General features: G+C 40.4%; 1 protein-coding gene across 3 annotated transcripts; it reads right to left on the reverse strand.

Annotated features, from left to right (window-relative positions):
* Positions 1 to 280: 280 nt before the first annotated feature.
* LOC5513639 (glutamyl aminopeptidase) lies at positions 281 to 17,524 on the reverse strand. 3 transcript variants are annotated; one of them, XM_032383214.2, is made up of 19 exons: positions 16,732 to 17,524; positions 14,807 to 14,954; positions 14,081 to 14,209; positions 13,461 to 13,581; positions 10,535 to 10,689; positions 10,074 to 10,138; positions 9,382 to 9,565; positions 9,021 to 9,152; positions 8,160 to 8,344; positions 7,775 to 7,875; positions 7,068 to 7,198; positions 6,660 to 6,715; positions 6,366 to 6,516; positions 5,967 to 6,040; positions 5,705 to 5,806; positions 4,874 to 5,041; positions 3,888 to 4,025; positions 2,831 to 2,912; positions 281 to 2,524 (listed from the first exon to the last, which is right to left on the reverse strand). In XM_032383214.2, exons 1-19 carry the CDS (start codon positions 17,487 to 17,489, stop codon positions 2,138 to 2,140), a joined length of 3,267 nt encoding a protein of 1,088 aa, XP_032239105.2. In that variant the 5' UTR covers positions 17,490 to 17,524; the 3' UTR covers positions 281 to 2,137. The 3 variants fall into 3 exon arrangements, with proteins under 3 accessions (XP_032239105.2, XP_032239104.2, XP_032239106.2); XM_032383213.2 differs by lacking the exon at positions 10,535 to 10,689 and adding an exon at positions 12,193 to 12,347; XM_032383215.2 differs by lacking the exon at positions 10,535 to 10,689 and adding an exon at positions 12,193 to 12,347 and having other exon boundaries at positions 7,796 to 7,875; positions 16,732 to 17,523.
* Between the last annotated feature and the right edge of the window lie 1,908 nt (positions 17,525 to 19,432).

Raw genomic sequence — 19,432 nt, forward strand, 5'->3', positions numbered from 1 at the left:
GCCGCAATGTTATTCTACCGCACAATACTCATTCAAAGTGTGATACTCTTAATAAAATATTGTAAAGGGGTGGTTGGCTCTTGGGGAAGGGGTGGAGTCAGGATTGACTGCGGGAGTTCAGATTGTTTAAAACAGTAGGAGAAGATTACAAGGTTACAAGGTAAGAAGCCTCAGTATATGGACTTTAGCGAAAAAAATGAGTTATTTGATCTGGTTGTCTGACATTCAGGTCAAGAATAGATCAAGTCTGTTTACAAAGCAAGAATAACAAACTAGGATGTAATGATTTACTTTTTATTTTACCATCCCCCTTACAACACTAGCATGCACATGCTTAACTAATACCCCCAATGTGGTACTACGAGACGAGGAAGAAACGCTACTACTTCACTCCCTTACCGCCAGGCTAGGATACATCAAGATTCCCTTAACATAAATACATATTTACCCTATTGTCAAAAAGATAACAGCGATCATTATCGGGCGGGTCCAGAATTTTAAAAAATGTATTTATAAAGAGAAATGAATCATTTAATAATCTATAAGTCTAGCAACATAATGATGTCATAGGATTCCTTCAGCACTTAGACACGAGCTCTGCGTCACGTGTATATCACGTGTACTCTCAGGTTATACGACTGTGTCACTTGTACATCACGTGTCCTTATATTATTACGCTGTATTACCAAATAGAGTAAATAATTGTAGCGAAGTACTCCCGGATCCGCCACAGCAGCATGGGCGTGGCCAAGAAAGGGGAGACCAGCCCCTATTCTAACGCCGGCCCTTTTGGCTTTTTTTCTTTCAAGCTACACCCACCCTTCCCCAATTCCTGGACACGCCCCTGCTATGACAAGAAGATTACGATAAGTGTTTCCCACATACAAGATGCTCTTTTCGGTGCATCGATTACAAAGCCAAAGTCCGGGATAATTAGCTCCCCTGTAAGGCTGGATATGTCAAATTTGAAAGAATATGAAGAACATTTTTAGTTACACATTAGGTGGGAGTGATCTGCTCTGCAATCCGTCCCCTTATAAATAAGACCTTTTATCTGAGATAAAAGTTAAATAAATGGAGTCATTTCGTTTTTTATGCATTGGAGTATACAGACAAATCCGAAAATCCATTACCGAGTTACCACAAGTGTATATCGATACGTCTACAGAATATGATTGAAGAATAAAAGGCGAAAAGGAAAATGTATGATTGAATAAAAATAGAGATACCCCCGTGTTGTATTTACAGACTCGAATATGCAAAAAAAAACTTTCAATTTTACTCCATTGACTTGACTGGCACACCCTCTGAATTACTAGCAACCAGAAGTCAGAGATTAAATATATGAATTCGCCAGAGAAATCCTCACAATTTTAGACACCACAGAAAATCATTGCAAGTTACATACAGGTTCAACCGCATGACAACAGATGAAATACTTTTAGTGCAATGGAAAAACCGAAGAGTATCGCCATAAGTGTTTATCTGCGTCTGACATACAGGTGGAAATAAAAGTGTCGTAGAATGACACAAAACATCACCGTGAACTGAATAAAATTCAGCTAAAACCAATGTACATTAATTTTAATATACTGGCTAAATAAAGCTGATGCATTCAAATTTGCCCAGGGACTAGACTAATCAGGTTATCTATTCCCGAAGGTTGAAGGACATTTCTTTGATATGTTTTTATCTCCCTTTTACTTCTAACTGAATATTTGTGCTAAAAAAATAAACTCCCACGTTATAATGATTGTACCGACAGAAGATCCAAGGGCGCACATAACAATAATGTCCACACTCTACACTGTCGTATTCGAAAATCCGGCACTATCTTTCATCAGCCGCAGAAAGACCACTGGGTTTTCGAGTATGACCTCATGATGGTAAATGAAATTAGACTTCACTGTGGTAAATGAAATCCCAGTAGAACCTTCTCATTACCCCCCTCCCCTCCCCCCTCATAATTAGAGAATAGGTCATTTCATATATAGTCATCACGAACAATGGCATGTGAATAAGACTAAGAAAAAAAGTATTGTGTTATTCCTTTCAGCCTTCTTAACTATTATTAAGCTATTATTCGGGATAATTAGGCCATATGTGGAAAGTGGTCTATAAATTTCCATTAAGGTATTCATTGATATTCGTAACTACGCCGCTCCGGTTCATAATCATCATCATTATACTCATTGCTAAACCTGCGGTCCTGGTCATCGCCACGCCCATAATGCTGGTTGCTATAGTAACGTTTGTTCTGGTACGGCTCTTCCTGGTTTTCTCGGTCCTGGTACTCTTCCTGGAAGCCCTCAGGTGCGAGTATGTTTTCCAGGCGCTCCACGTTAGCCACGCCCAGGTCGCCGTCGGCTGGTTTGGACTCCGCTCCAGTATGTTCCTCCAGCCATTTGAGTGCGACCTCGGTATTGTTCTTCATCCAGTCTATGTTAGAAGAGACGCCCTCCTCTGCTTGCTTGGACGCCAGTTTACCTGACCCAAGTTCGTGTTTCTTGAAGAATTCTTGGATCTGGGGAAGATACCACAAAGTTATGCATATGAAACATATGCAACTCAGCGGAATTCGACTGGAATTCTACTATTGCATAGCAATGTTTTGTTTTGTGACATGGCGGAAAAACAGTGCGTTTTTATACCAACACCGTCAGGCGGACTGTGACATGCGCGAGGTTTTGACTTCCTGGTGTTTTTATTTTTAGTAAAAGCGTGAAATAAATAAGTAACTTAATCGACAATAAATAAATTCCCACAACCACGTCAACACAGATACATCTAGATTCTTCAAGATGTTTTCAACACAATAAGATCAGCTTGCCTCTTTCAGCTTCTGTGGCGTACTGAAGTGAGTCGTGGTTCTAGACACGAGTCGAGCGAAGTCAAATGACCCATGGCCGTATCTACGGAAACAAAAAGAAAATAAATAATTACCTCGTATAAGATCAATCTCAGAGAAACTCTAGGAATGCTAAATTTAGTTGTTTTATTGACGATCTCGTATAAAATTTAGGCACACCCAATAAATGGTTTAACCCTAAACTTTTTAAGTATGATAGGTGCTATTAAGTAAAACTTTTAAAAGGGCTGAGTCTTTCATTGCGCATCTAGCTTGCGCAGATGTTAGTTTTCTGTGGGCCAAAAAGTCAAAACTTTGCATTATATCATACTGATTATACCCTTGCTCCAGACTCAAAATTTAGGGTAGTTTCTTGGTGTTACGGAGCGCCAGCACCAAAAACACAATGGAACAAAAGCCAGAAACAAAGACCTTAGAACGAGACAACAAAATAGAGTACAAAGGCCTTGAGAACCATAAACAAAGCTCTCCGTAACACCAATTTAGCTCGACAGAGGAAAAAAATGGGATGAAATTTTCGAATTTTTAATATATATGCTCAAATTTCCGCAAACAAGGAGTTCCTCTGACCAAAAGCATAATTCCAAATTTTAAAGAAATTTAGATAAGAAGATATGAAATTTAGATATTAGCGAGCAAAGTTGGCTTAATTTCTGATCAGAGCCCCTTCCCCCTAAAAACGAGGAGATTCATACTTTGAACATTTGCATTTCAAGTCTCATATCTCGAAGACGAATCCATTAGAAAAAAAAAAACACTTTTTGATATGTTGGTTTTTACATAACAAAAGAAACCTCTTTACAAAAATTCAAGCTCGCCAAAGTTAACCAGAACTTTTTTGGGGAAAACATTTTTTTTTGCTCTGTCCCTCAGCTCTGCTTGTCAGAAACTGAGAGACGTTCATAGCTAGCTTGAGTTTGCTTCTTAGCGCAGCCCTCAGCGGACACAAAAACAGGAAAACAGGAAAGAAAAACTTATCACTAAGCCCCCTTCTCAAGCTCACAGGGTAATGCCTTACCTTTTAAATAACGTCTTCCAGTGTTTCTTAACGAAGTCCCAGGCGAGGTTACGTCCCTTGCAGTTGGAAGCGACGGATGTGATGACGGAGACGGTGTCTTGAGAGCGAATCTGTGTGCTCATACTCATATCCAGAAGCCTACAAGGCAGAAATAATCAACATGAGACAGGCAGAAACTTACATTGAAATGAATCTGTCACGCTAGTGTCATGCACGAGACAAATTCCCGCAAAAACATCCACTCGACCAATCAGAGACTCAAGGGGCACCAACAAACGCACTTATGTACTGTAATATATAGATTTAGGCATTGCCTAAAAGCGGAGCTCCAAACGACCAAATCTTTGCTAATTTTCGCTAAATAATAAATATTATTAATAATATTAAATGTTATTGTATTTCTGTTTCTGACGACGTCAACGATTTCACAGATCACGCGACCAACTTGTTATACACCCTTCCCCCCACATCTACATGACATCTACCGAGTTTGGTTGCCATACGATGTTTCCTTCGTGAAATATAAATATTTCGTTATTTTGATGACGTCAGCATATTTTTGCTTCTAGTGACGTCATCGATGACGTCACAATCACGTGGCTTTATAGGTGCACCCCCTTGTTACATACATGACACATACCAAGTTTGGTTATCAAATGATGTTTCGTTTAGGAGATATGAATATAGATATAATATAGATATAGAATATCTAGATATAGATATAGATTTGGTCACGCATCACGTGACCAAATCTTGACACCGCCTTGACACCTACCAAGTTTTGTTGTTATACAATGTTTCTTTCACGAGATATGAATGTTTTTTATCTTGATGACGTTAGCATATTTTGCTTCTAGTGACGTGATAGAGCGAGAGAACAGGAAAAGTATATATTCTGTATAAAATATCCGGCATGAGATTTTGACAAACTCCATTCCCTCTTCAAAGATCTAATGGCCAGACTAAGATGTATAATTCTTACACACTTTTTCATGAGAGCGGGGTTCTGAGTGGCGGACATGGCGAACAGCAGTTTGCGCTTCTCGGCGGCGACTGTGGACTTGTTGTACTGCTCGTACATGTATTTGAACTCTTTCTCGCCCCCCAAGTGCACGCCGGTATCATATATCACCGAGCGGAGATTTGGCGGCAGGCTACAAAAACAAAAAACAAATTCATTAAAACCAGCACTACAAGAAAAAAGCTTTATAATATTTCCCCCGACCGAAACTGACTAGTTTCTTGTCGTCTCTCGTTGATAAAAAAAATAACCTCTGCGCTATGCATCATGGGAAGTGTGAGGGTATTTGTATGGGCCCATAATGCCTTGCGGTTGTAATACTTATAGGCGCCTGGGTACGAGGCAGAAAAGAAAAACAAAAAAGGGGTCACAAAAAACCTTGGAGGGCGATCAAGAGTAGTAGAAATACAAACCCCAATATTAAAACAATGTTTTCAGAGCCCAAGAGGGAGTTTATGAAAATGTCTCGATCATCCACTGCTTTGTTTTTCGTTACATCCGAAAACGGGCTCTTTGCAGGAAAACTTGAAAATAACCATCCACGATTGGATATGAAGTACAATAATATTGGGTATGGATTGGATATGAAGTGCTAATAATATTTGATTGAAAGTGTTATAGTTCCTCGCTTCCATAATTTGATGGAAATGGTTGTTTTGTGTGACACGGTATTGCATAGCATAAAATGGGTGGCCTTCTTCAGGCGTAAATGGCAGCCAGGTTGAGTCTGCACTGACTTAGAAAGCGAAGCCCGCACCACTGTATTTGCGATGGAAGAAGTCATAAAATGCCTTACCTTTCTCCTCTCATCCAATCATCGAAGCGACTTTTGACAGCAGTCGCGCATTCAACATCGCCATAACGAGCGCACAGCTTCAATACGTAGGAACGAAGATACCTGATGTAAAAACACACATCATCAATTATAAACACTTTAAATCCCCTTCAATAGCCGCAGCACCATCTCCCATAAAATGTATTTGTGTTTTACCGCCTTTGCAAGTATACCCAAGCTTAAAAACTCACTAAAATACCCCTGCAAGAATTTGATAACATACTTCTGTAGATGGCTGCCTTTGTCGTCCCAACCTAGTTTCCTTACGATGTGTTTGAGCTGCTGCAGGGCGTATTTCTGAAATAAAAAAAAACAGCTATTGACCAATCAGCGTACTATATAGCCATTGAACAATCAGGTCAAGCGTACTAGTCATTGACCAGTCGGGGCGAGCGTACTAGTCATTGACCAGTCGGGGCGAGCGTACTATAGCCAGTTAACCAATCATGCCGAGCGATCAACAGTCTTCTTCAATCAGGTCGAGCGTAATTTTTAGCAATTAAACAAACAGGTTAAGCGTAATATAGTCTTGACCAATCAGGGCGCTTGTACTAGTCACTGACCAATCATGGCGATTGTACTATAGCCAATAACAAATGAGAAGTATGAACCATCACCATACCTTGTACAAAGTCATGTGTTCCTCGTTCTCGCACAAACGACTCTCCAAAAATCCCATGTTGCTTAGTGCCGCCGCCCAAGGGACATACATCTCCTCTTTCGTCAGGTACTTTGTCAGGTCGAGTGCAGTAGTCAGCGGTAGCTCTCCCGCCCTTAAAAGGAAACGCATGACGTCAGAAAAAACACACAGAAAGCAGGGACTCGAGAGAGAAGTAGGACCATTTGGTGTGGGAGAACGCCCAGGGTACGCCTAGTGTGGGCGGGGTCTTCACGTGATATTAATTGACTCACTGACCTGGCGAGGTTAAAGGCGTCGTCCAAAAGGCCCGCTCTGTCCGCAGCACTGAGTTTCTAAAAAGAAAGAAAAACAATCTAAAGCATCCAGAAGGTAACACTGGAAGAGTAATGCTTGATATGATCATGTTTTAACAAGAGTCATAATGACAAAACCTTATGCCTGATTATTTAGATCAAAGCCTATCCCCAAACTATACCAAAGTTTCCCAAGCACTTGATTGTCGGCCCCTGGAAACAAGTATTATTTTGCTCACCAAAGGTGATTCTATTAAAACAATTGGGCCAGCCATAGGTCCCGTAGCAGGGTAACAACAAACCACAGAAATATCATATAATAAAAGGCGTGCGACCTCCCTCCCCTCCCGCAGAGTATTGAAAAACACAGTGACTCCACATGTTTGAGTACCTCGTGGTCTGTGTCGAGCTGCTGTTTTAGTCTTTCCCAGTTCTCGGCGTCATAGTTGACTCGATAGAAGCCATGCTGTTCGTAGTTCGCCTTGATCCAGCCGGAGGTAGCGGGGTTGTAGTCAAATTGAACTACATAGGGTAAATGAGAAAATTTTGATGGAGCCTTACAACGTAAGAATTAGGTGTAAGATGAAATGAGGTCAACGTAGCGATAAGCAATTATTTATTTCTTTCTAAACACTTTTCACTAAACGTTTTTTTACACAACTTTCCTACCCCCCTATGTTACATAGGGTACCGTAAACGAAGTCTCGTTACCTTTTTTAGAGCATAGCAAGGAAATAAAGTAATCACCAGTCGTATATCCATATTTCGAACGGGATGACAAAGAATACCAAAAGTTATAAGGGGGAGTAATGAAACGAGGACTAAAGGAAAACAAGCTTCATATTAAAAGGCATTAAAGGGAGGAATACCAGAAAAGGTAGACAAGGGTAGAAAAACAAGCACAATTATTTGTGGTATACGATGCACTGAGGCCCAGATGTACATTATAGCGGTCTACGTATTTGATGAGAAGATGAGTTTTGATATTTTGATCGGATGATAAAAAAAAGCTGTGAGCAAGAGACAGAGAAGCAGACATGACAGGGAAATGTGCACGATGAAGGGTAACATGCACAAAGAGGATAAAGAAGTACATACGTATCCCCTCCCCTTCTCTACCGTTGTCTTTCTCGATCCACGCATTTTTCTTGGTCTTGTCGTTCTGTGTGTAATAGGTGAATGGTATGATCCACTTGTAACTGGAATAGAAAAGATATACGAAACTGTCAAAACAACAAAGTGAACCACCCAAGGAAAAAGAAACTTTTACCCGATCATCATCATACTATATTAACGCAGTGCAGGCTTTACTTCTCCTAACGGTTGTACGATATCAGTTCTGGAATTCAATTTCCCTGGTCCGCGGAGAGGAAGGGTTTTAAAGGTAGACTAAAATGGCTAAACCCATTTTAGTACAATACTTTGGTAATATTAGACCCTTTTCTTAAGCTCAGACACCCACTGGTTATTAAGATGTACTTACTCAAACTGTGACCTGAGGCTAGGCTTGACTTTGGGGTGGATGCGAAAGTGCTTCTGGGAAGCTACGGCGGAGTCGCCCCGTTGCTTGATCGTCACCACAGGGAACCCCATCTGCAGGGTCCACGTATCCATGACAGACTTCACATCCCGGAAGTTTTTCGTGGAGCTCGCCGAGACGCTGCTCTCCTGTCAAGAGGTAGACAAGTTAGGGGGGAAGAGGGGTCAGTTAACACTAGTGTGGTGCTAACCGCAGAAACTGGCAGTGTAAGCAAATGGAAAATACGGGTCTTCGTGACCATGGTTTATCGCCAGGGATGAAGTTGCTGTCCTTTGTAGTGATTTTTAAAAGCGTAAACTTTGGCGAGGCGCCGTGGTCGTCATCTTACATTGTTTCACCGTGCTTAAGCTCTCTGCTGTTAGAACTTTTTGATGAGGGCGGGGATGGGAGAGAATGCCGCGCAGGCATGGGGGGGGAGGGAGTGGATGCGTGCTACATAACTACATAAGTACTTTCGCACGGCAAATAAAACAAAGCGACTGTGAATCGACGCAGCGTTATTTGTAGGTTCAGAACAACAAGAAACTCTTGCAAGTAGGCTCAAAAGAGGTACTAGAATGGAATGGTGCAGTACAGTAATAATATTGATATGCAGATGATGTGAGGTGTTGTGATGTGTTCATGATGCAAGTGAGATGCAGTAATGAGAATAAGGTGTTGTGATGTGTTCTTAGTGTGGTATATGATGCAAGTGAGATGCAGTAATGAGGTGTTATGATGTGTTGTTAGTACGGTGTGGTGCAGCTCAACAATGATTACAGATAAATATTGAAGTTTGAGATGACTAGTGGTGTAATACCATACCTCAGTAAATGCATCCCACAACTGGTTCGTCTCGGCGTTACCAAACTTGTGCTTGTTCAGATATTTCTGAAGTCCTTTCTGGAAGACATCGTCGCCGAGAAAGCTCTTCAACATGCGGATAATAGCTGCTCCCTAAAAAAATATTCCAACCCATTAGAAAGGCATAAGCTAGGCTTACCTGACAGGATCACTTTTTTATGCATCTGCGTTATATCTAAAAAAAACTGTCGGGAAGTTACAAAAAGAGTGTGACAGCGTGAGGAATGGGCTCTCTCCCCTTCGTCCCCATTCTTCCCGCGGTCGCACACATCGCTTTCTATTGCCGCTGTAACCATTGCTACGTACAGAAGGCTATTTTCACCTTGTCATAAGAAATGGTGTCGAACAACGAGTTGATCTCCGCGGGGTCCTTGACGACCACGCTGATCGGATGAGAGTTGCTCAGTTGATCTAGGTTCATGGATAGTTGCGTCTTATCCAGCAAGAACTGCTCCATCATCCGCCACTCAGGGGTCGTGTGGTTCACACCGATATTCTCGACAAAACTGGAAATCAGAGAAGATATTTTTAGTAGGGGACACGGTTGAGATAATCGACTGTTAGCAGGCGCGTACACAGGGGGGTGCGTAGGGTGCGCGCGCACCCCCCTTGGCGACAAAAAAGTGGGTCATTTCTTATTAAGGATTCTTCAAATACTATGCTTTTTCCATATGATACCTATAACTGCGCACCCCCCTCGGCCAATCCTGGGTACACGCCTGGTTACTGGCCTACCTCCCTCGCTTTAAGAATCCTATTAATTACATCGTATATGAGAAGTTAACACCGTAAGTCCCTATGCGAACACTAGTTCATTTTTATGACGTGTTCGAGTCACTTAAGTTTTTGTAGTCCTTTTAAAGCAAAACCGGCATCTTGTGGACTTCACTCGTGCTTAAGATCCTGTTAGCAATGCTTTTCTATTAAAAAAAAAAACCTGAGTCTAGCTAGACCTCTTAAAAGACCCTAGCAATATCCCCTATATCCCTAAAGATTCGTTTGTGATGTTATTACCTTGCAAATCCTTCATTCAGCCATAGGTCGTTCCACCATTTCATAGTAACAAGATTTCCAAACCACTAGTGTAACATGAAGCATTTGTTAGTGAAAAAAACAGTAGACAAACGCACTTTGATTTGACGAACAAACAGACGAAATAGACAACAGAAGAGATTTCATTGAGATATTTAAGATTTTAAGTTCTTCATCAAAACCTCGACGTTTAAAGTCACTCGTTTAAGTATTCACTCGCAGGTTTAAATAGTTTATTTTAATATTTATTCTTTGTGCTGATATGACCTGTTTCCTCCCTAAAGTTTATAGCAACACGACCAACTCCCAAATATATATTAAATCTCCGCCAAAACACGATTGAAGGTTGAAGGCACTGTTATCCTACGAAAACTCAGGCATTTTCTACTAAGAAGAGTCAGGTGTATTGCTGGAAAGTTCGAAACGTCTTCAGCTAAACGAACCTGGTGAGCTAGTTCGTGTGCGACCACGACTGATATCCACTGCTTGTTGTCATCCGAGGAGAACCCAGGACGGTAAAGGAGTGACGTCATACGGTACGTAATTAGGCCCCAGTTCTCCATGGCTCCGGTGGGGAAGTCTGGTATCGCTATGAGGTCTAGTCGTACCGGGACAGATAGTGCAGTGTTTACAAAAAAACGGATAATGATGGCACATGACATGGGGGCTGATTCGGTTTATATTGGCCATCAACTTCGTTAATATTTGAAGTTAGCGCATCAAATCTGTTACGATAACCGTCATCATTATCATTACGATCACTGTCATCAATATCATGAAAATCATCATCATCAACACCAACACTGTCAACACACCAACACATCATCGTCATCATCATCATCACCACCATATCATCTCCACCTCCATTTCATTATCATCACCACTATCATCACCACCTCCATTATCACAACCATCATTATCGTCATCATCATCATCATCATCATCGTCATTATCATAATCATCATCATCGTCATCATCACCATCATGTTTTTACTTTTGGTTGGCGCACCAAAGCAGCTCAACAATTTGCTTTCTATGTCATTGAGTTTTATAATGTTTTTTAACTTTTTATATTGAGGTTGAAGTTTAGTATTTTTTTATTTCTCTGACTTTTAATTCTGTTCCTCTAGATATTTCAGACTAGGTTTTATGACTAACCGTTTAGAATAAGTTTTACATATTTCATTCTAACGTTTTCATCCAGAGTTTACATCGAATATAATCAACTTATTATGTTGAAAGTATCACATTTAGATTTAACTATTAGACTTTTTAGCATTTCATTTAATATTAGGTTTAGCAAAGTACATTTTAAATACTCGATATCGAGTTAGAGAAACAGAATTCTGACAATAGATTGGAAAAGACTAAACAACGTGCAAAGAACATAAACAAAAATGGCCCATTTTCACTAGAAAACGGATTGTTGACGGAGAGGGATTCAGAGACGTAAAAGCTTACTGCGCAGACATAGAGCACAAAGGAGACGAAGCGTTCCGTTATCTTAAAAAGATCAGTCACGCCGCCATTTGACGCTTTAGCACAATACCGAGTGACTCACAGAATCCATTTCCATCGACTTATCCAAGCGGGTGACTGAGATGCTTTCAATCAAATATCGTTAATTAAGGATCCGACTTCACTATCGCAGATGTCTTCTTGCAAATAACCGTTGTGTTTTAAATTGTAAACAATAACAAAAGAGTAGTTGATCGAGTTTCATTGTCAACAAGCGCATAATAAGCTTTTACGTCGCAACTCCATTCTCTGTCTCTATTTTCCTCGCTAGTGAGAAAAGGCACAGAACATGCTATACTTGAGGTGCCAGGGCCGTAGCAGGGGGTGGGGCACTGACGGCACGTCCCCCCCCCCGAATATTTTCAAAAATTATAAGGAAATGACCAGTAGGGGCGTGGATCTGCCCCCCATTTTTTTAATGTTTCTGTATCGTGCCCCCCTCCAATATTTTGAGGTCTACTACGGCTATGGGTGCTAATACACATAGAAAGGCGAGAGAGATAAAAGGCACAGAGCTAAAAGATCAGAGTGCTTTCTGAGGTAATTCATCGTGGTTACGGTGCGCCAAACAGTGCAAACAAACCTGATGAGCTAACTCGTGAGCTACCACCACAGCCACCCACTGCTTGTTCGAGTCTGACGACACTTCGGGGTCATACAGCAATGACGTCAAACGGTAGGTTATCAGACCCCAGTTCTCCATCGCACCGGCAGCAAAATCAGGGATTGCAATAAGGTCTAAACACCATAACAGCCAATATTTATGATTAAACACGAGGTTCTGATATAATAGGGAAAGCTCCTCCCACCCCCGGGCTCAAGAACAATCAATTATCAATCAGCCGTCAATGAGACAATATGTCCGGACAATTGCTCTGAGCGCTAAATTAAAATTTCATGTTCTAAACTTAATTAAATATCATTCCTAGAGTTTTACCTATATTAGGTAAAATAAAATAATGCTATACCAAGCTGTGTGCGCTTTAAAATACGAGCATTTTCATCACAGCGCGGTAATAATTTATGCAGATGCCTAGAAAAAAAATTACAATTTTGCACCGAAAACGAAAGTGGACAGCCAATAACAGAAATAAGCAATTTTACAGGAGACTTGTAATTTGTGACCGCTAGCGTGGCATTGTTCTGATTATAATTGCAAATTTGAGCCCGGGGGTGGGAGGAGCTTTCCTTTTATAGCGAAATCTCGTGTTTAAGAGACTTTGAAAAGCTTTCCCACAATATGTTGAAGCCGCGAAGTGAGTTGTGGCAGCATAATCGGAAATAGCTATAAGATCTAAATCCAACACAGCCAAAATGATCAGTGGGGCTAAGTTCAACCGTAGTATTATCCATGAGCCGTATTCAATGCAAATGCGTGCAAATAAGTATGAAACAATCGCCTTGATTCGTTTGCACGCGTTTGCATTGAACACGGCTCATGGATAGCTCGACGTTTTAACTTAGCCTGAGGGGCTTTTAAAACGCCATTTCAAAATGGTCAAAGTGTGTTGTGGAAAGGATTGTAAGCTAAATAAAATACTCATGCCACCGCGAGCTTTATCAATCTGTTCCATAATCCAGCGCGCCCTTTTATAGAGGAACTAAGAAAAAATCTGTAAGTAAGCACGAAGGAAGAGTTCTTAAATCCGTAGCAATGATTTAAACTAGCCAGCTTGAGCCTAAATGTCAATCGTATATTTTTCCCTCTAAAACCAACCTATCGGGAAAAGGCAAATTTCCAGCAGGACAGGGAAAGCAGAAATTTCAGGGGCGTGTCCCCACCCTGTGTTTTTTCGACTTCATGTCATCAAATGATAGCGCATGCAGGATACAAGAGAACTTAAAACCTACCTTGTTTGGGGAGAGGGTATCTCACAGCAAAGAACTTCTCGTAGTATGATAGTATTTTAACTGCTTCCGACAGAGCATAATCCCCTTCATCGATGTTATCCTCGGGGGCCCACACTCGAACCTAAAAAGAAAAAAAAAAAAGAAAAGTTCTGAGGAGAGTGTATTGCGTCACACATGAAGAAAACATTGACGTTTTGAGGGACTGGTACTGAGGACTCTTAAATTCTTTTCAGATACTTTCTCCATTGGACTAAAGATGGTCACAGTCACTGTTTTTCTCTTCTGATTACAAGTCATAATGTTTACAAAGCACCTGCGGTACGGTAACCTTAAAAATAACAATAATCATGCAGTTTTTTCCAAATAAGGAATATATTAGTTTCCTTATATGGAAGTGACCGCGATAGGCAAAAACGACAATTTTTGGCTGAATTTTCTTGATATGCAATCGCTTTCTGGTTTTTTTTTTGGTTCGTGGTTTGCATGCGCACCCGTCCCCCCACCCCCTCCCCCCCCCCCCCCTCAGCCTTTCCTGGTCATGCACATAGTTTGCAACATACAAAAGTTTAAAAAAAGTCTACATGACAAAGGTTTTTCAGAAAGTGTACGTGTATGGTTACCAGAGTTCCCCGTTTGGTGGTGGCTTCCTTAGACTTGAAGTCGCACACGACAAACGCGACAAGGTATGTACTCATCTTGACGGATGGCTCGAACACGTCGATCACCTGACCACTTTCCTTGTCTTTGAACTGGAACACAACAAAGTGAGCGACATGAGCGGGATCACGGCAAAGGGTCAACACAACCATGTCTACCAGAAACTTCAGATCCATTTTTGCACCAGATTGCGTAATATGGTGAAACTCGCAAAAATGATTAATACTATGTTTTACGTGAATTTTTAGGGGTGTTTTTCTAGATGTACTTAAGAGTACTTTAGAATAAATACAAAAAGCCCAAATAGTCGTGTTCGTGAACCAGAAGAATGAATACAATTCACCAAAACTGGAATTCGACTCTGCCAAATTTTCGTCTTTAATAAGACTTTAGGATACATTTAATTAAAACAGAAATTACCACCTAACATTTGAATACGTGGGCACGATATGACACATTAAGGCTCGTCGAAAAAGACTACATAGTTATCCTCAGAAGAAACATTTACTGAGTGACGTGGTGAACAACGAAATTTCCTCCCCGTGTTGATCCAGTAACGCCCCCCCTCCCCCTCCCCCAAGCGGCAAGCATTATGAGAGAACACATGGGGAATACCATGACCAAAACCATAGTAAAACTTCCATCAATAGACATTTAATCCTCAGTCGTGTCAATGTCGCCATAGTTACCGTTTCCTTGATTGGCATGTTGGAGAGAGAAACATGCTCGGCCTTGCGGTAAATCACCATGTTAAATACCGCTTTTAGCGCGGGCTCGTCAAAGCACGGGAACGCTGCGCGCGCATCCGTAGGCTCAAAATGCGTGGTCGCCAAGTACCTAGACAGAAGATTGTGACGTCAGCGGAAGAAAGGAGGGGGTGGGGGTGGGGGGAAGGGTTGATTAGAGGATCGAACTTTGTGAATAAAAACAGGATTGAATAGCAGGCAGAAAAAAACTTTAATCAATATGTTTGTAGAACAAGAAAAACGCTGAACATTCCTTATGTCAAGTTCAAACAAGGAATCTTTCAAAATCAGGATATTTCCAAAATAGAAAAACAAAAAACATATATAACCCAATGACAATAACAATCAATGCAAAATGCCCAAATAGTCGTGATAGTAAACCAGAAGAATAAACACAATATTGTATTGTATTGTAGCCCATGACAATAAAGATGCTTGCTCGCTCGAAAGAGGACGCTTTTCTTCGCCCACGCACAAGCTCATTTTCGTCATCATCAAAGGACGGTCAAGATTTCTCTCTTTTAGTAAAGCGGGGGAAGGCTCGTAATTAAATATTTGGCGACAAACTGTTGACCGGCATGGTTCTGACAACATGTCGAACGCAAACGACACTTGGAACCAGAGTGTTGTCTTCTGTGGTTCCGATAGTTTTGTGTAATTGAGGTAGCGGGGCCCTCTTTCCCTTTCTTTAGAGCTATGTGCTTTCCTAAGAAGATTATTTCATTACGATTTCCAAAATATTGCTTGGGTGAAAACAAATATATTCTAACAGACAGGAAAAAGGCTTTTCAAAATAAAGATAATTTTACTTTAAATCAAATTTAAGGATTTGAGATAAAGGGTATTTAGCAAAAAAATTCAGGGGATAAATCACCGTCTCTTAAAAGATCAAAGCTGTTAAGCGCGAAATCGCGTAAAATAGGTCAACCTGTTTGGGGGTTGTTCTTTTGAAGTAAAAAATCGATTAAGCCACGAGAAAAACGGCAAAGAAAAATATCATCACTGATTAGCTTTGAGAAAGAGGAAAATAGAAACATTTTCGTTTTATTGAGGTAATTCAATAATACAGAAGGCACCCGGTCGAGCTTACAGACTTGAAGACAACGAAAGTGAATAAAAAGAGTGCTTCGCCAACAGTTAGCCATTTACAGGAAATCCGCCTTTTATCTTTTGAACAAACAAGTCGAAAAAAACAAAAGACTTCATAAAATGTGTAGAGTTCAATTGCGAGTTATGTAAAATTTGTTTTGATTTGAACTGACAAATGTTTTCATTTTAAAAAATAAAGTATTCTGAGCTCAAAACGGAGACTATGAAAGAGAGATAGTGTTTTTTTAAGAATGAATGCTAACAGAAAATCAGTTAAGCTTTGGAACTGATTTAGACTTAGGAAGGAAACATCAATATTAAAAAATTAAGATCTGATATATTCAAATGCTTGCGCCTTCGGTTCGGAGCAATATTATCATTAGTTTAGAGCTTACTTCAATGTAATATCGCTTTCTGAAAAATTATGAACACGTATAAGTAAGAGGAGGTTGCCTTAGATCGATCGAAATTTAAGAAGGTTAATAGTTGAAGATAAATCGTTCCTTTCCAAGGAGTTCAAGCGGAAACAAATATCAAGAATATTATAATTTGAGACTATGAAACTGACACTGCCTAAAATCCCATAAAACATTCTCGTCATCGACTCTTAAATTGTTTATTATATAATTTAGGTCGAACAAACGAAAGTTATAATTGACATCCATGGAATCAAATAATTATAGAAAATAAAGCATTATATACTCGAAATGACCGGGACAATTATAAGACACACGGAGATCACGGACCAACCACAATAACAACAAAAGTCTATATCTCACCGAGTGTTTCCATCTTTATCCTTATAAGAACTCTTGTAGAATCCAGTAAGCTTTTCTGCCAACACGGCATTGAAGTCGATTTGTAGAACATAGCTCTCTCCCTTTTTCAAGCCACCCTTAACCTTGATGGAAAACATCTCAAGCTTTTCGCAGTTGGCAGTTTCCATAATTTTTAAAGGTTCTTTTCCCTGGTTTAAAACCTCAAATTTGGTCAGCCGCATTTGTTTAGCATGTATGAATATATAGTCTGTGTCTTCGTTGCATTTTACCCGTACGGACACGTTACCAGAGAAAGTAAAATCTGGATCTAACTTCGGTCGGAGTATAACCGTATACTCCTCCGGTGTTACACTGCTTGGAAGGCGGATTTTCTGCCAAGCAAACTTCCTTCCATGCCCATCTTTATAAAAACTACTATCGTCCTTTTTTTCTGGCTCATCCTGAAACTCCGAACTCCTTTTCTCGGTTTTCTCTTCGAACTCATCAGAGGTCGAAGGGTTGACGAAGACAGAAATTATAACTACACAAATGAGTAGAACAGCCGTGATCGTACTATAGACGATGGTTCTCCGAGAACACATTCTGTTGGTCGTACGAAGATGCCCGCCGTTGTCCTCAAATATACGAATTCGTCTCCGCCTGAGCCTTCTTGGTCGTGTCTTTCTCTCAGGCAGGAGTGCGATACTGTCTATATCGTCTTCAAAGGATGAATCAGAGCTTTCCTGGTTCGGTGATCCGTTGTCATAAGCTTCATCCATCAGGGAATAAATATACACCGACTACTAATTGTTCTCATTTGAATAATCGACAGATGCTTCGCTGCACGCATGCGCAATGAATTGACCCTTGGGATATTTCACTACGTACGAGACATGAATCTGAATGTTATTTCCCCTTTATACTAAATTCGCATTATGTTTCGTTTATTCAAGAAGCTTTTTTAGGCTAACTATTACAAAGTGTGGTCGTATAAATGCACTTTTATATCTTTTAACAATGTTCGTTTACACACGTGGATAAATCGATTCCGGGTTTCGGAGCAAGTGACCCGCTTACCGGGTATAAGTTTCCGGGTTACTGGACAGCCAAATATTTCTTTAAAAAATTATGACGCATCAGCAATAGCGATTTAAAGCAAGTTGATAGTTCGATTTTGAATTCATTAAAAAACCACGAATTACGGTTCACTTGCTACAAGAGCTAAGAGTTTTAGAATAAACTTGATGAAAGGGAAGAGAAATTCAAAATTATCATATATGCTGTCTCAAATAATATGCTATCTTACTATAGTCTGCAAAAAGAACAGACTCGTAGCACTCATTCCGAGAAATGGGCAAGACGTTTACTAATTAGGTTACTTAAAAAAATAAACACGTTAGTTTTCTCGTTTGTCTTTAAATGCACATTCCTCTTTGCTCTTTTTTAGTGGCAGATGTTATTTTTATTTGTCTCCAGAAATTTGCGTGGTTTGCTTTTGGTTTTATGGGCAATTTCATGGCCTCAAAAACACTCGAAAGAGCACAACAAAAAATGCACTCCGAGATATTATTGACCCCGCGTCAGCAAAACCAGCCAACACGTGCCGTGAGGAGAAAATAACGTGTCTCTGTTTACAGCTAACAAATTATACTTGATTATACCGGATCCATTTGCTAGAATTCTAGATCAAAAGAGAGACGAGGTCCTTTAGTAATTAGACTAGCGGGAGTTGATAAAGCCACCGTCTTCTTCTATTTGTTCTTTCATCCATTCTTGCGGAAGCAGAACAAATTGTTTTTCGCAGCTCACTATTCGTACTCAAACAAAATAAGGAACTAGTTTTGTGCTTAAACATCTCACTCACTGCTTTCTCGTTGGACGGAGACAGAGAACAAAGAAATAAATTCCTTATATGATAGCCTATATTAACATCTCAATCATATTTTTTCTTGGTGAACAGAGAAGGGTGGACAGGCGAAGTCCTTACATAGTACCCTATATTAAAATCTTACTTGTTTGTTTCTGGATTGACGGGGCAAAGTATGTACACCAAAGACGTCAGTGTGACGTCCGTTTAGTCTACTTTCCCCCCAATCTATCAGTCTAAATATCATAAAAAAAACTCTTGTTGTAGCAATGCTGAAAACAAAACGCTTGTTATAAGCACTAATAGACTGCAAAAATATATAGACCCCAATGGCCACCTGAACACGGGCACAGTAGCCACTTTTCTTCGGAAATTTTAAGGGAATGCGTGATAGCTAAATTTCCTGTTTACCCCCCGCCTCTTTTGTATACTGGCTTTCTCTTTGAGTTGGTGCCCCATCCCTACCCTCCCCCCCTTAAGATATCCAGGACCCGCCCCGAGGTGGTCTTCTGTAATCACACATACATTCATTGTTGTCAATCCTGAGACCTCAGTAAGGGCTCCTTCCATTATTCAATTTTAAAAATTCAGTGGAGAGGAGCAGAGAAAAATTACACATTAATCCGTTTGACGACAGTCAGGGGTGGATTCTGGTTTTTCCTAAGGGATGGGGGGGGAGGGTCAGCGGCCTGAAAAGGGGGATGGGAAGCAATATATAAGAAAATTGACGGAAGGGAATTTGCGAGTTTAAGGTCCCAAGCATTTCTTCTAAACAACGGCTCCCCTGCCCCCACCCCCTAAAGTACCTTTCTGTTGTAAAGCTAATAATTCGACAATCGCAATTCCTTTCTCTGA

Source organism: Nematostella vectensis, chromosome 3, assembly GCF_932526225.1.
Source record: "Nematostella vectensis chromosome 3, jaNemVect1.1, whole genome shotgun sequence".
Lineage (NCBI taxonomy): Eukaryota > Metazoa > Cnidaria > Anthozoa > Actiniaria > Edwardsiidae > Nematostella > Nematostella vectensis.